Source organism: Pogona vitticeps, chromosome 12, assembly GCF_051106095.1.
Source record: "Pogona vitticeps strain Pit_001003342236 chromosome 12, PviZW2.1, whole genome shotgun sequence".
Classification (NCBI taxonomy): Eukaryota; Metazoa; Chordata; class Lepidosauria; order Squamata; family Agamidae; genus Pogona; species Pogona vitticeps.
This window is the reverse complement of record NC_135794.1, coordinates 9,751,734-9,767,150: the sequence shown is the minus strand read 5'-3', so window position 1 is coordinate 9,767,150 and position 15,417 is coordinate 9,751,734. Positions and strand designations below refer to the sequence as shown.

The following is a 15,417-nucleotide window of genomic DNA, read 5'->3' as shown; positions in this document are numbered from 1 at the left end:
TTCTGGACTGGTAAAAAGAAGTATTTATTCATAGGGCACAACTTTCAAAGAGGATCAGAGAAATTCAGAGGGGACAAGTTTTTCAGTGGCTACCAGTCATGATCCCTATATTATCTTCAAAGTTAGCCTCATGCTATGTGATACAGTTGGCATGCCTTTAGAAGCAAAGCTCCCTTAAGAGATCAAAGATTTATGATTATCCTAATATTAGTTTTCAACAACTTTCTGTGTCACAAGTTCACTTGCATTTACTTTGTGATTGGTCATCGGGAAGTAAACACAAACGTCATATCAAAATCTGGCATGACGTTTTGAAGGAATTACATCTCTGGAAGGAAAACATAACAGCAGCTTCACGTTTCTGTAGTAACTATATTGTACAGTTCAATCTGATAATTCAGTCATATTTAAGAGCAGCACTGGGAGAGGGTTATTGTACTCATGTCTTCTTTGTGTGCAAGTCCCCTAAACGTTTAGCAGGCCATGGTGGCTTGACCCTTTCCTTAGTTTCTGCTTTTCCCCCACCTAAACCCTTAGCTTTAACAGGAAATAAGCACTAGGATGACCGTTCGAAGGGAGATAAGCTAAAAACAAAGGGATATATATATAGCAGCATCACCATCCCCCTATGGGATACCTTTGCCCTAAAAATTTGCTCCACACTTTGTGTCGAGAGTAAACTCAAGTTGAAACGTGCATGGCCCATGAAAGGTAGGCAGATGTTTTGCTCCCCTTCTCCTTAATACTAGAAAAAAGAATGGGAAACCATGGTCCTCTGGACATTCTTGTACATCTCTCTCCTAACTAGCTATGCTAGCCAAGGCTGATGGGACTTGTGATCCAAAAACATCTGGGTGGGCACATGTGTTTCCTTGCCCTCCCAGGCCTAGTACTAACAATGGAAGAAGCAAAACCTTTAGATTCAACTGTGGCCCTCCAGATGTTGTTGGACTACAAGTCCCATCAGCCCTAGCCTGCATAATTAACAGCTAGGGATGATGGGAGGTCCAGTCCGATAACATCTCACAGGGCGCACATTCCCTTTCAGTGGCCCTTCTTTTTGATCTGTTTGCTCCTTTCTTGTGGCCTGAAAGCTACGAGCATCATATCCCGATTCTAAGTCTCCAAAACAACCTGAGTCACAGACATTTTCCTCCCCTTTGTCTAAATCACACATTAGGGGGTTGAGCATAGGACAGTCCGAGTGTTGAGAAGACCTCTCCACAAATTATGCCATTACGTGCTGTTTCTTTTTTTTTTTTTGTACATTTCGGAAACAAGCTCCCTCTGGACCCGGTGAAAAGTTCATCACCAGCAAAAATGGGTTTTGGCTGGCCGGTCGTTTCCTGTCCTTTCTTTCTCCAGGGGTTTGAAAGAGGCTTCACGCGCACCTTCCCTGCTTAGGGACGAGAGTCCAGAGGCCGTAGAGTCAAGTGGATCGGCTTGTCCGGGACCAAGATGAGATCAAATGTAGTGCCAACTTCCACTCCCCTCTTAGTTTCAATCTTGAACTTCTCCAGCATCTGGACACAGAAGAGGGTAAAAAAGGAGAAAAAGGGTTTAGGATTTTAGATTTTACGTTGTCACATCACAGGCTAGCAACCCTAATTAGGGACTAGTGTTGGCATCATCTGCAGAAGCCTCCTCAACCTGAAAACTCTCTTCAGCCCTCCCAGGTGGGGATGATGGGCGTTGTATAAAATAATAATCATGTCAGTTCTGGCTTATGGTGACCCTTTACAGGGTTTTTGAAGTAGAGAGTACTCAGAATTGTTTCTATTCCCTTCTGCTGGGACTGTGCAGCTGCTGCTTAAGGCCACCTGGGCTGGCTCTTCTCCCAGGAGACACAGTGGGGAATCAAACTCCCAACTCTGCAGACAGAGACCTAAACCACTGAGCTATCCAGCCAGCTGATGGGAGTTATAGCCGAAGACATGTGGAGGGCACCAACATGTGCAAAATTGCTTTAGCGTAATTATCCCTGTGCCTTGTCTTTTATTTGGTGGGATGGCGGTGGTTCCAGTGCAGGATGATAGTAGGATCATATTCTGGGGGAATAGTGCTTTTGCACTAGTGGGGCAATATATATCCACTCCATCAATCCACCTTCATGGGAGGTCCTATCCTCACTCTGCACAGCATCAGTTGGCCAGAGCGTGTGACATCACAACCCACTAAATCATGGACCATCTGACAGCATAGCCTTGGAATCTTGCTTTGAGGCTGCAGCTCCTAGAGTCACATTACTACCTGCGCCCATAAGGTGCTATAGCTCAAAAAAGCAACTCCGCAGATCCCTGAAAAGATGGCAAAAAGTCCCCACTTTTCAAGAAACCATCCCAGGAAGCAATGTCAGACTCACGTGTATCAAGAACAGCTGCATCTCCAGCTCAGCAATCCTGCGCCCAAGGCACTGGCGTGGCCCAAAGCCAAACCCCAGCAGTCGGAAGTGTCTAGAGTCATGACCCAGCCACCTTTCTGGACTGAATTGCTCAGGTCTGGTGAAATACCTTGGATCATGGCCCATGGCATAAATGCCAACTTGGACTAAGGTCTGTAAAGAAGAAGAGAAAGAAGGAAGAACGGGTCAAGGAGGTTCTAGAATAAAAGCCCTGAAATGCAGGCAACTTAATCGCTCCATGTCAACAATTGAGGAGTAGGTCTTTTGTAAGGCTAATGACTCTTAACTCCATTTCAAGACCAAACCACCCCCAAACATTTCACATTGCAACAAGGAAAGTTTGTAGCAATATACATTACCAGTGTTTGGAAAAGCCATCTCTCACATAACTACTGTAAGGATCACAGCTAAGAAACACATTAACTTAAATTCAAACTTAAGTCTAAGTAGACGAGACTGATTCAACTCAGTGGGCCTCATGTAGTCATATAACTGACTCCGGTGCCACTGGGTCTAACTCCAAATGTAACTACATCCAGCTCCAACCACTTCTTATATGACTCTGTGGAAAGACATGTCCTCAGGGCACGATATCTATTTCTTGCACTTTTATGCTGTCTTTCTCCCAACTCCAGGTGGCTTTTAGTATAAAAGCAGTAAGAAAAATGCAATTAAAAAAACAGTTCATCTGAAAGAGAGAAGAGAATGTCAAACTGACGGTAGTAAAGTGAAAAAAAAGCAGAGATTTTTTTAAAAAAAATCCACAGAGCAGTCAGGGCACTTATTTCCACATGAACATTTGAATGCATTTCCACTAGTGTTGCTGCAGCAATGCCCGTTCTTTCATCCCGTTTAGCCCAATATGCTCATTTTTATTTTGCATTAACATACTGCACCTTGCAGATTATGTACGGTAATATGCACATCTATGTGAGCACTTTGCCCCCAGCGATGCATATTTATATGTAATGTTTTTTTAAAAAAATTTAAAAGCTGCATAGCAATATCTGGAGAAGCACAATCACTGAAGAAACACTCCATTGGGTGCATGGGTTCTTAAAATTCCCAACTGCATTAAAAAGCAAACTGAAACCATATATGTGCCACTCCTAAGTCATACGTCCCTAAACCTTCAATCTCCAGATTTTACAACAACAAGAACTCTGGGCCATGTTAATGAATGCAAATTCACCAGCTTTGCTCAAGTGCTTTGCCCCAGTGTGGTTTCCTTTAAATAGCTGGGGACTGACATGCTCTCGGCATCAAGGAAGGCAGCTGGACCTTGAGAAAGTTATTTTCAGTCTACAAATGCTAGACTCATCTCCAGAGTCTTTGGGATGCTGGCTGGGGGGAGAACAGGAGCGGCAGTGCAAGTTCAGGATCTACTGAATTAAAAAAAAAACGCTGCAGAGGAACAGATTATCCTAACCATGCCATCTCATTCAACACAGGAATGAACTGCAACTGTCCTCATGAGCAATACTGCTCAACATCAGGAAGGGCAGATGTGGGAGGCAGAGATGGGGATGGTGGATCATAAAGATGCTGATCATAGCTGAGCTTATGTGTGGAGAGACTGAAGGTTGAGGTATTGGAAGGCTTTGCAAATAGCGAGACGTTGAGAACTGAGGCTTCAGCAACAATGGAGCAGGCAGGAATCAGAAATGCCAAGACCAAGCAACACCATCGGCTTTCACTGCCTTGCAGGTGAGATCCAGGAAAAACTGTCCTCACTCCAACTGACTGATTCAGCTTCTTTGTGTTATCCATTTCAAAAAGCAACACATTTAATTCTAGAACCCCATGACAGATTTTACTTTCTTGGGCTCCATGATCACTGCAGATGGTGATAGCAGCCATGAAATTAAAAGACGCCTGCTTCTTGGGAGGAAAGCGATGACAAACCTCGCCAGCATCTTCAAAAGCAGACAAATGTTGCCGACAAAGGTCCGCATAGTCAAAGCTGGTTTTTCCAGCAGTGATGTATGGAAGTGAGAGCTGGACCATCAAGAAGGCTGACTGCCGAAGAACTGATGCATTTGAATTTATTTATTTTATTTATTTATTCAATTTATTCAATATGACCACTCTAGGCGGCTTACAAAGTCATAATACGATAATATAACAATAATAGCAATAGTAAAAAATAATTATTACAAAAAAAGAATTATTGTGGTGCTGAGGGAGACTCTTGAGAGTCCCCTGGACTGCAAAGAGAACAAACCTATCCATTTTGAAGGAAATCAACCCTGAGTGCTCACTGGAAGGACAGATCCTGAAGCTGAGGCTCCAGTACTTTGGCCATCTCATGAGAAGAGAAGACTCCCTGGAAAAGACCTTGATGCTGGGAAAGTGTGAGGGCAAGAGGAGAAGGGGACGGCAGAGGACGAGATGGATGGACAGTGTCACTGTAGCTACCAACATGAATTTGACAGTGGAAGACAGGAGGGCCTGGCGTGCTCTGGTCCATGGGGTCACAAAGAGTCAGACACGACTTAACGACTAAACAACAACAAGAACCCCCATATCCACTGGGGATTGGTTCCAAGCTCCCGCGGATACTGAAAATTATGGATAATGGCAAACACTACACACACACACTACACACACACACTACACACACACACACACACACACACACACACACACACACACACACACTATTTATGACTAAACATCAACAACAAGAACCCCCATAACAAGAACCCTGAAAAGTATGGATAATGGCAAACACTACACACACACACTATAGTGTTTGCCATTATCCATACTTTTCAGGGTTCTTGTTATGGGGGTTCTTGTTTTCTAGTCGATAACGTCGTGTCCAACTCTTCTTGACCCCATGGACCAGATTTTATTTCTTTTAATAGTTTTAATATTCTCAGACCATGGATAAGTGAATCAGTGGATACTGATCCCACGGATAAGTGGGTCTTACTGTACTGGTATTGATATGTGTCACTAAGTCACTTCCATAATAAGGAGACTCCATGAATTAATGGCCTCCATATTTTATGCATAAAGCCAGAACTATTCCTACTTGTCTGTGTCTTTCTCTGTGTCCAACCCCCAACCTGAGTTTGGATGCTGTGAGACTATCCACCTCCACCCTGGTTTTCAAGAATAATGTTAGACCAATTGTTATTTCTCATCCCTACCTTGCAGGGGAGGACGTGGTGGCGCTGCGGGCTAAACCGCAGAAGCCTTTGCTGCATGGTCAGAAGACCAAGCAGTCGTAAGATCGAATCCACGCAATGGAGTGAGTGCCCGTCGCTTGTCCCAGCTCCCGCCAACCTAGCGGTTCGAAAGCATGCAAATGCAAGTAGATAAATAGGGACCACCACTTTGGTGGGAAGGTAACAGCGTTCCGTGTCTAAGTCGCACTGGCCATGTGACCACGGAAGGTTGTCTTCGGACAAACGCTGGCTCTACGGCTTGGAAACAGAGATGAGCACTACCCCCTAGAGTCGAACACGACTGGACAAAAATTGTCAAGGGGAACCTTTACCTTTACCTTACCTTGCAGGACATTTGTGAGGACCAAGGTAATGAGGGGCATAAATATATCAATTGCAACACCATTCCATGCTGATCACTCACCTTGGCAGGGATCAAATAATTCTGAAGGATAAGCTCTTGGGTTACGTATCTTTGTATTGTGACTGCAACCGGATGGAGCCTTAGGGAAAGTGAAGGAAGGAAGAAGAGGCATTAATGTACATTAATTGATCCTGCTGATGATTTGAGCCTCATGGTGCAGTGGCTAATTGCAATACTGCAGTGAAGACTCTGCTCATGATTAAATTGAAAACCACCCAGATGCTGCTTTAAGTACTACAGGGTAGTATCTAAGCAGCCTATTTTGCTTTTACTTTCAGCCTTGTGCAATCCTATTTTGAATGTTGTTATTTATTTTGTTTCATTTTAATTTTTTGCTAGATTATCATTTGATTTCAAAATAGTCATTTGATCTTTGCAGAATCTGTATTATGTTGGGTCATAAAGAAAAAAAATGAATGGTTAAAAGGAAGTGCCGTACCTGAGGACTTCTTTGATGGTAGCTTTGACCAACGGGGCAGCTTTTAGTACGTTCAGAATATCGCCCTGGGAAGCTGATTTGGCGGCCAAGATTTCTGACCGCAGCCGCTCCTGGATGGCGGGAGCTTTGGCGAGTTCGTACATGGCCCACTGGAGAGTCATTGAGGTCTGAGGGGACACCAGGAAGAGCGGTCGGTGAAAGGCGTCCCGTTAAGGCCTCTCCTCTGTTCACACAGCCATCAAAAAATGTGTCTTTGACAAGCCATAAGCAGAACACAAAGCACAAACTGTTGCTTGTGTTGCTGTTACATGTGTGGAGAAGGAACCACCACATTTTCTCTTTACTTGCTAATTAACTAATTTCATCACATGTCTCTCACTTTGGCTCTGCTCCAGGAGGTGTGGCCCTAAGACGGCTTATCCAGACCATATTGGCCAAGCACATTGGCAAACCATTTCCATGGCAAGAACCAGACACCTCCCCGTCTTACCGTGTCCACTCCTCCCGCCATCATCTCCGTGATGCTGGCCTTGATGTCTTCAACAGGCAGTTTATCCTGCATTAAAAGGCTGGACAAAATGCCTTTGTATTCTTTGGCATTTTTCCGGCTCAAACGGAGGTCTCGGTAAATATTCTGTATACACCTGTCAGCTGGTAAAACAGAAAGGGGGAAAATGTAGCTATATGCCAAATTGTATAGTCGCAACAGTGGAGCCACCATGGAAATACTCTTGCTATATTCTCGCCACACAAGCAACATTCTCTTTGATCAATTCCAAGGGAAACTGCTTCAGTCAGAAGCCACAAGTGAACTGCACTGATTGGCTAATCCCAGTGCTGTCATGGACCCACCTCCAACTCCATTCCCTAAATCATTCTGCAGTTTGAGGAAGATGAATAATCTGTTTATGCTTTTGATAACAACATCACTAAAGCCTTTAGGTATGGGATTTTGAGGAAGAGGTAGTCTAAGGCTAGTATCCATGGTCTTAGTCAATAGGGTATCTTCCTATGTTTACATATTCCAACATTTGGTCTTGACACTGAAAACAACCTGGTGGTCTGAGAGCACCTGCCACCTTTACATTTGGCCAAGGAGCACATTTTTATTGTCATGAATTACTGAGTCTCCAGCAGGGCCTAGAAAAGTCGAAATTTTTGGACTACTTCTCCCTGAATCTCTCAATGAGCATGCCTAGTGCTCATGGTGGTTGGGAGATCTTAAGAGGTAAAGTCCAAAAAAGTAACTTTTCCAAACGTTTTTCTCCAGATTTCTTTGCCTCGGCCTCAATCTAAGCTGCATAGGATGCTTTTTGCCCTGGGATAAAGGCAACGAGGAAACTCACCTTGGGTGAAGATGATGTCCCAGGCCTTCACGTGGTTCAGCCAAATCTTGGAGTTAATCCAACGCAGGAATTTTGGTGGGATGTACAGCATTGGCGAGGTAGTATGGAACATCAAGGAAACAGCATCAATGAACTCCTGGTTCGTAGGATCGGTAAAGTCCTGCAGGAGTCCCAAGCGTGTACCATACAGGACATTGCATACAGCTGTGAGACAGGAGAAGAAAATCGTCAGATGTGTCTCTTCCTCCCCTTGACTAAGAAGCAAAAGATTGAAAATCTAAGCACTTCCACTCTGAAGAATGTTCATTTCTAAAGGGGGGTCTTATTGCCTGGTTTCACCAGCGATGCTGGCTGGAGATTCCTGGGTTGTAGCCACAACATAAACTTTCTGACCATTCCGGGCAACTGGGAATCCCAACTGCAGGGAGGTCAGGGGAGAAGGTCCCTGGGCTTGGCAAACACAATGACACCTCCCCACCAATGTCTGCTTCACAGTTAACTTTTTTAAAATTAATGAAAAAGAGCAGATGTCAACACAGAGAGTGATGCTCCATGTACCCAAGGAAACATGTGCTGGAGAGTGGCCATATATTGCTAAATATTGCATCACTGCTTCTTTGCCATAGAGGCTGGGAGATGCTGGGATTTGTAGTAACTTTTCCATGCCCACAATGACTGAAACTCTCGCTCTCTCCCTTTGCCAACACTCTGCTGCCACTTCCCAGTATCTTCCACCTCTTCTGCTGTCAGGATCCCACACTGACCACTGCAACCAGGCCAATTCTGGGAGTTTCGGGACAAAAAAAGGAACTCTTCCCAGATCTCCCTTCTAACTCACACTCCAGGGCAAAACGGAAGAGCTCGTTGGTGAAGTCAGCCGTCCACTTCCCCTGCGGGCTCCGTTCGATTTGCATTTGCACTCTCTTGATGAAGTCTTCTCCCACCTCGTTCAGAAGAGGCACAAAGTTGTCAAGCACTTTTAGGGACAGGGCCTCCTTGTTCAGAACCAGGCGGTCCTGACGCCAAGCCTCTCCGCTCCTAGCAGATTAAAAGGAGGCACGTTGGTGTTCTTTTCGACTTTCCTTGAAAAAACTAGACAATCTTCCTTGACTTCTATTCCAGGCCTTCCATATCTGTACAAAAGGGAATACTATGTTTCTCTGAAGGATGGCTGTCAGCTAGATCCTAGCTTCCATCTTCAATGCATGCATGTGGACAACCAAGGGCCATGCGGACAAACTGAGCGATCGCTATGCAAGGCACCACTGTATAAAAAACCAGGGTAGCAGCTTATCATCACAACCACAGTGAATAAACTTTGACTTAACCCAGGGGTCAGGGAACTTTTTTACCTTTTACCCCCCAAAATTTATATATGCCGACATTACCCCCTTGATTTGAAAGGAAGGAAATCATACATTATTTGAATTCAAAATATTATTGAATCTACACAGGCTGTGTACCAAACTAGCAGGACATATCATCAGTATCAATTGCTGTTAGGCTATGTACTGAACTAGCAGGATGCACCAAATTTAATAAAGACGTGCACTATTTTTGCTGAAACACATTGCACTCCAGCCACTGGGTGGTATAGGGAGTAGTAACGTGTCCAACGTGCCTAGCAAGTTGCATTAAATTTTTGCTAGCTTGCAGAGGATTTAATCATCATCAGTGTCTATCAGAGTTGTGCTAGCAATGACATGCTTGCTAGAGACAGCCAACACAGAGTTGGGGGAGGGCTTTCCCTACCACTTTAACCATTCTGTGAGTGTTGTACAAAAAGGAACAAACCAGGCTAAAGGTCATGTCACCCAACCTGGTGCCACAGCCCAATATCAAAGACCAGTACGCTATTTTTTTTAATCATCATCAATGGAAAACTCAGCAGTGGCCAGAGGATTGGAAAAGACCAGTCTACATCCCAATCCCAAAGAACGGCAGTGCCAAAGAATGCTCCAACTACGGTACAATTGCACTCATTTCATATGCTAGCAAGGTTATGCTCAAAATCCTACAAGGTAGGCTCTGCTCATTACCCCCAGAATTTTCATTTTTACCCAGTTTGGGGTAATTTACCCCTGTTCCCAGACCACTGACTTAACCATTTTAGTCTGCCATATACACATGGCTAGGCTAGGTGTTTCTGGATATTAATTACTGTAGCCATCTATTTTCCTCCCACTTGCTCCTACTCCTGCACTGGAAACTTCCTGGCCTACCCCTGTCATATTTGCAGGTTCTTACTTCAGAAGCACTCCGTAAGGCTTGCTGCGAAAGTCGCGATAGGCCTTCCAAGGAGGAACCATGAATCTCTCTGGGTACAATCCTTCAGCTTTGAAGAGCGCCGCCGCATCCTCCGGATCGATAATGTTGACATTGTCATAGGAGCCCAGTTTTTCCCTGAAAAAGCAGCATCTTGGGGTGACAAAATGTAAGGAAGGCACATGCAATACAGGTGAATTGCTCAACCCCTTCCCATACAACAGCATTCCCATCTTTGGAAAAAGTCCTGCCGTTCACACGTTCCAGCTGTTCCATAAGGAGTACTGTATTTGTACCCTAGTGTTTTGTCCCCTTTCGTTCCTCTTGGTTCTAAAAGATCCTGGGGATTATGCAGATTTACCAGGATTCACATCCACAAACTGCATTCTGGTCTCCTGTGCTCAAGCTATGGAAATGACCAGGGTGACACGGATCTTACTGGGAGGATATAAAACCCACTGAGCCCCCCTTGTGTCTGACGTAAGCACCATTTCTTTCAGCAAGATGTCCTTGCAAGGGAGGGAACATAAAACAGTAGAAAGGCTTAGGGCCTTCTTTGCAGTGGCATCAACCATCTGGAACCAACTTCTGGTGCAGCTGAGCCGGGCTCCCTCCCTCCCACCCGACATTTGAAAGGCACCTGAAGACCCTTCTGTTCAGAGAGGCCTTTCTCGGTTACTTGCCATGATTCTTTAATATGTCTCAAGTCCTGCTTGTAAGTTATAATTTATGCATCTTGATCTTATGTCTCTGCATTGCACTGACGGACAGACAGACAGAGAGAGAGAGAGAGAGAGAGAGAGAGAGAGAGAGAGAGAGAGAGAGAGAGATTTTAATTGTATTTTAATCATTTTATCTTTTATTGTATTTTAATGGAATTTTAATTGTTGTAAGCCACCCAGAGACCTTTGGGTAGAGTGGGCGGCATATAAGTTAGATAGATAGATAGATAGATAGATAGATAGATAGATAGATAGATAGATAGATAGATAGATAGATAGATAGATAGATAGATAGATAGATAGATAGATAGATAGATAGATAGATAGATAGATAGATAGATAGATAGATAGATAGATAGATAGATAGATAGATAGATAGATAGATCTCCCCACCACCACCACTTTTTTTAAAGATTTGGAAAGTGCTATAGCGCAGTGGTTCTTAACCTTGGGTTATTCAGTTGTTTTTGGACTGCAACTCCCAGAAGCCTTCACCACCAGCTGTGCTGGCTGGGGTTTCTGGGAGTTGCAGTTCAAAAACACCTGAGTAACCCAAGGTTAGGAACCACTGCTATAGCGCAAAACCACCGCAATCCTGCTCCTTTTGGATGGAGGCTTGAGACCTGAGACTTGAGAAACAGAAGTGGTGCAAAGCATCAAAAAAATGTTTGGGAGGGACAAAACAGCATGGAGCGAAACCTCAGAGGAAAATGTACGAATGTCTACATACTGAGATAAGTCATCGGGATGTCAGCAGGGGGGGCTCCCGTTAAAATCAGAGCTTACTTAAAGGATCACAAGAGAAGACTTCCTGTCTTTTTATTCTTATGTGCCATCCTGCTACATTCAACTTATAGCAACCCTACTAGAGTTTTCAAAGGCTGTGAGGTACTGTGTGTTAGGAATTGTTTTAATATTGCCACCCTCCAGTGAGTTGCCATGACTGAGTGGGGATTTGAATACACATCTTCTGAGTCCACGTGTGTCCCTCTGCCCACCACATTTGGTCTCAGGAGGGCCCTTTGTCCTCCTAAAAGAGATAGTACGACCCAGATTAGAGAAACACATTCCCACCCCCCAGGCTGTGGTATTCAAGAATACCCTCTGGCTGGAAGATTCTAGAAGTTGTAGTCCAACACAGAGCATGCCAGAGTAATGAAGGGTGGCCACTTTCACGTAGCATCCTGAAAAGGAATGCATGCACAAAAGGGGGGCAGTTTTAGACCAGTTTGCGTAAAATGTGCATCTGTGAATACATGCAAATTTAGGAAGAACTGCTATAATTAAAATATAAGTGCAATACTTTTCAAACCAGGAAAGAAGATGTATAGCCAACCTATGACCAAAATTCTGTTGGTTAAATATCACAGTTGTGTAAGGCTAATGATGCTACTGGCAGGGGGAGTTTGCTGGTAATTAAAAAGTTCCTGCTTTGATCCCAGAGCTCACCAGACCTGCTTACAACTCACCCACAATGAGTCTCGTGGCACCACATCAGCTCTAGATAACTGAAATTTGCTTGTAAGGAACCATTGATAAAAGATTTTGTTTACAGCTCAAACCTACAAGGATAACCCTGCTGCTTTTAGTGGGGGTTATTTCCAGATAACTGGGCAGAGTTCTGAAGTCTGAGACCACCAAGATAGCTTTTGGAAAATAAAATAAATGCTAGAAACATAATATTATAAAATAAGAGCAGCAGGAGGAGACAATCTACAGTACTATAAAAGAGCTACAATGGTCAACTCTATCAAATGCAAGATCTAACCATGCTTCCCATTTCTTGCTCTCACTGGCAAGTATCTTCAACTGGTAACCAACAAGCAGACAAAAGAAAATCTTTTAACATTCTGCATAGGAGAAATCAGTCTGTTCAGGGCATGAAATGACCCAGGAAAACTTGGAGAGATCTCCCAGAATTTTTAGCCAGCATGGGCAAGACTGGGGCTTGCTGGGATTTGTAGACCAATAGAGTAATTTGTCTGAGCATTGATTATAATTGGTGATAACAGTGGTACATTTGAATTTCAGTTATTTACACTCAAAGGAATGGAACTCCACCATAAAATGCAGACTTTCAAATCAAATAGACTGGCAGTAAAATTGGGACTGTTATCCTAAACGTGCTAATCCATAAGTAACTTCCTTTTACAGACAGAGTTCTGTCCTCTGAAGATGCCGGCCACAGAGACTGGCGAAACGTTAGAAAGAACAACCTTCAGAACACGGCCAAAGAGCCCAAAAAACCCACAACAACTTCCTTTTAATTTAGCAGCAAATACTTCCAATTAAATAGGTCTAACTCCAAAAATACATTCAGTTTCAACAAAAGATTGCCAGCCAGCTGAAATGCATGCTTTTGGCTTCAGCTGGAAAAGGAAATGGGTCCATTTGGAAAACTGTTCCCATTTGTGAAGAACATAAGGAAGATTTGCCATTTACACTGCTAACATCCAGGAACCTTGTCAACGAAAAGAAGAAATATATTTTTGTCACTATTTTCCTCATCTTTGGATGGCTTTTAGGCTGATATGCACAGCTTGAAAGTTCCGTTGTCACCTCATTGACTCAAAAGGAATCAAACTCCCAACTTCTGGCTCTGCAGCAAGACACCTAAACAACATACCAAGACAGTAGGTGTCCTTCCTTTGGCTTTCCAGGTGCTTGGGACTTCAACTCCCAAAAGCTACGGCCAGCATGCCTAAAGGTTAGGGATGCTGAGAACTCAAAGAGCCAAAGACTAGAAGGTGCAGCCTTCCAGCTTTTGTTAGACTACAGCTCCCATTATCCTTGACCACAGACCATTGGATCTGAGAACCCACCCCCCCACACACACACACACACTACAGCAGGGATGGCACTGCAATAATAAATAAAGAGCACAGAATTATTTCAGAGTCTTTCCCCCATAAATCTTCTTTTTCGAATTTTTCAAAGCCCACACCATGGGCCTTTCTGCTATGCTAGAGGGAGTAAAGGGCCCGGGGGAGGGGGGACATGCCTTCTTTCCTAAGAAACCCATGTAATTATTCATCTGAAGTGACTGCACCAACACATTAGGCAAATAAAATAAAATCAAGTGACAATATCACCTGACAGGGCTTGCCAAGGTAAGGCAGAGAAGCCACTGACCAGGATAAATGGACCTCTGCTGAAGCAACGTCAGGTCGGTTAAACTGATCCTGTGGGAGAAACGTGTTCTGACAGTTTCAGGAAAGGAAACGAGAAGAAGGCAACCCAAAGAAGAAAAAACAACACCCACCTATGGGATGTTCCTTACCTGTAAATTGGCCCAAAGGTTTCGAAATTGTGCCTCATGATGTTGTGCAGGTTCTGGAAGCCCCCTTTCTTCCAGAAAAGGTATAGGTTGAACCAGCTGTTCCTCCAGTTGCCGGGCAGTTCGTTAAATGGCCGAGCCCGTTTCCCTTCAAGAGGTGAGGGGTACAGCTCACTAGCGGCACTGTGAAGAAGAAGCTTGTGACAGGCCAAGGATGGCGCATCTTCCAGCCCAGGAGAGATCCTGAAACTACTTGAGGTGCACAAACCGGGCACGAAGAGGCGGCATTTGGCTAACATTGTGATTTCTTAAAAGTGTGTGTGTGTAGGTGGCAACAGAAAAGTTGAGGAAAGAAGAAACAAAGGGACCAGATAGAGAGAGAATCAAATGACCAGCTCTCGAGGAGACGTCCTTGAAACTGAGGCAAGTGCAGGAAGATCGGCCTCATATAGCAGCTGGGCTGAGCCCTCCAAGATTTATATCACCCAGCAAAGTTGGATCCAACCCACCTTCCCTGCAAAGGAGTGTTCATTCAAGTTTCAAAGAGAAGTAACTGAGCAAATAGATGAATGAACCCGTCTTAAATGCAAACTTATCCATTCCTGTCCATACACTCAAATGTTTGCAGAAAAACAACAAAATCTGTAGCATTTAAATTTCAGTTTAGCATGGTAATAATAGCAGAGTAACAAGGGAATAATTAAATTATTTGTATCTGGAGGTCTTTTCATCTGGCATGTAATCCTTTTTTTAAAATCAAACCTCTTAAAAGCATTTCAAGAGGTTTGATTTTAATTTTGGCATTAGCTGGCTTTTTCTTCAGAGTAACACCACCATTATGTTTCAAATCTTCTGTTTCTTCTATCCATGTCTCTGTGTGGCTTAATAAAGGTTGCTGTAATTATTTTCATTTCCGTTGTTTTCAAGCTGTGTTCTGATTCCCCCACCCACCCCTTCTAACCTATTTTGGAAGGAATGTTCTCAAACATAGAGAAATATCCAAAGAATACAAAACTGCAAACTATATTTTCAATTCCTTTCCCTTTTTCATTTCATTTTCCACTTTGCAAATAACCCTCTTACTCCAGATAAAAAAAGATGCTCATCAATATTCTGTGCTTCATCACACAGTTCTCCAGTAAAAGGATGATGTATAGAAAAAATGCCTTGAATCTTTTTTAAGGAGGAAGGTGGGGTAAAAATATTTTAAATAACTAATAAATATATATCCTCCTAAAACATCACTTCCTGTGATTTCATTAATAGATCTGGAAACTACTTTCTGATGGCTGCTGATCCATGTCAAAGAACATGGAACTGCAGGAAACTGGGATTGTTACTTGATCCCGTCCTCTTCCTGCTGTATC

At 43.6% G+C, this 15,417-nt stretch overlaps 1 protein-coding gene across 2 annotated transcripts; it reads right to left on the bottom strand.

Moving 5' to 3' along the window:
* CYP11A1 (cytochrome P450 family 11 subfamily A member 1) lies at positions 1-14,490 on the bottom strand. 2 transcript variants are annotated; one of them, XM_020803817.3, is made up of 9 exons: positions 14,054-14,485; positions 10,034-10,189; positions 8,625-8,824; positions 7,787-7,990; positions 6,931-7,091; positions 6,441-6,607; positions 6,002-6,080; positions 2,363-2,554; positions 1-1,523 (listed from the first exon to the last, which is right to left on the bottom strand). In XM_020803817.3, the coding sequence occupies exons 1-9, from the start codon at positions 14,347-14,349 to the stop codon at positions 1,401-1,403; spliced, it is 1,578 nt and encodes a 525-aa protein (XP_020659476.3). In that variant the 5' UTR covers positions 14,350-14,485; the 3' UTR covers positions 1-1,400. The 2 variants fall into 2 exon arrangements, with proteins under 2 accessions (XP_020659476.3, XP_078237202.1); XM_078381076.1 differs by lacking the exons at positions 1-1,523; positions 2,363-2,554 and adding an exon at positions 5,272-5,559 and having other exon boundaries at positions 5,921-6,080; positions 14,054-14,490.
* Between the last annotated feature and the right edge of the window lie 927 nt (positions 14,491-15,417).

Coding starts and splice junctions, on each gene's coding strand:
- CYP11A1 (XM_020803817.3), bottom strand. CDS start 14,349: ATGTTAGCCAAATGCCGCCTCTTCGTGCCCGGTTTGTGCACCTCAAGT. Junction 10,190..14,053: donor ACCTTTGGGCCAATTTACAG/GTAAGGAACATC, acceptor CTGCTTTTTCAG/GGAAAAACTGGGCTCCTATG. Junction 7,991..8,624: donor CTTCCGTTTTGCCCTGGAGT/GTGAGTTAGAAG, acceptor CCTGTCTCACAG/CTGTATGCAATGTCCTGTAT.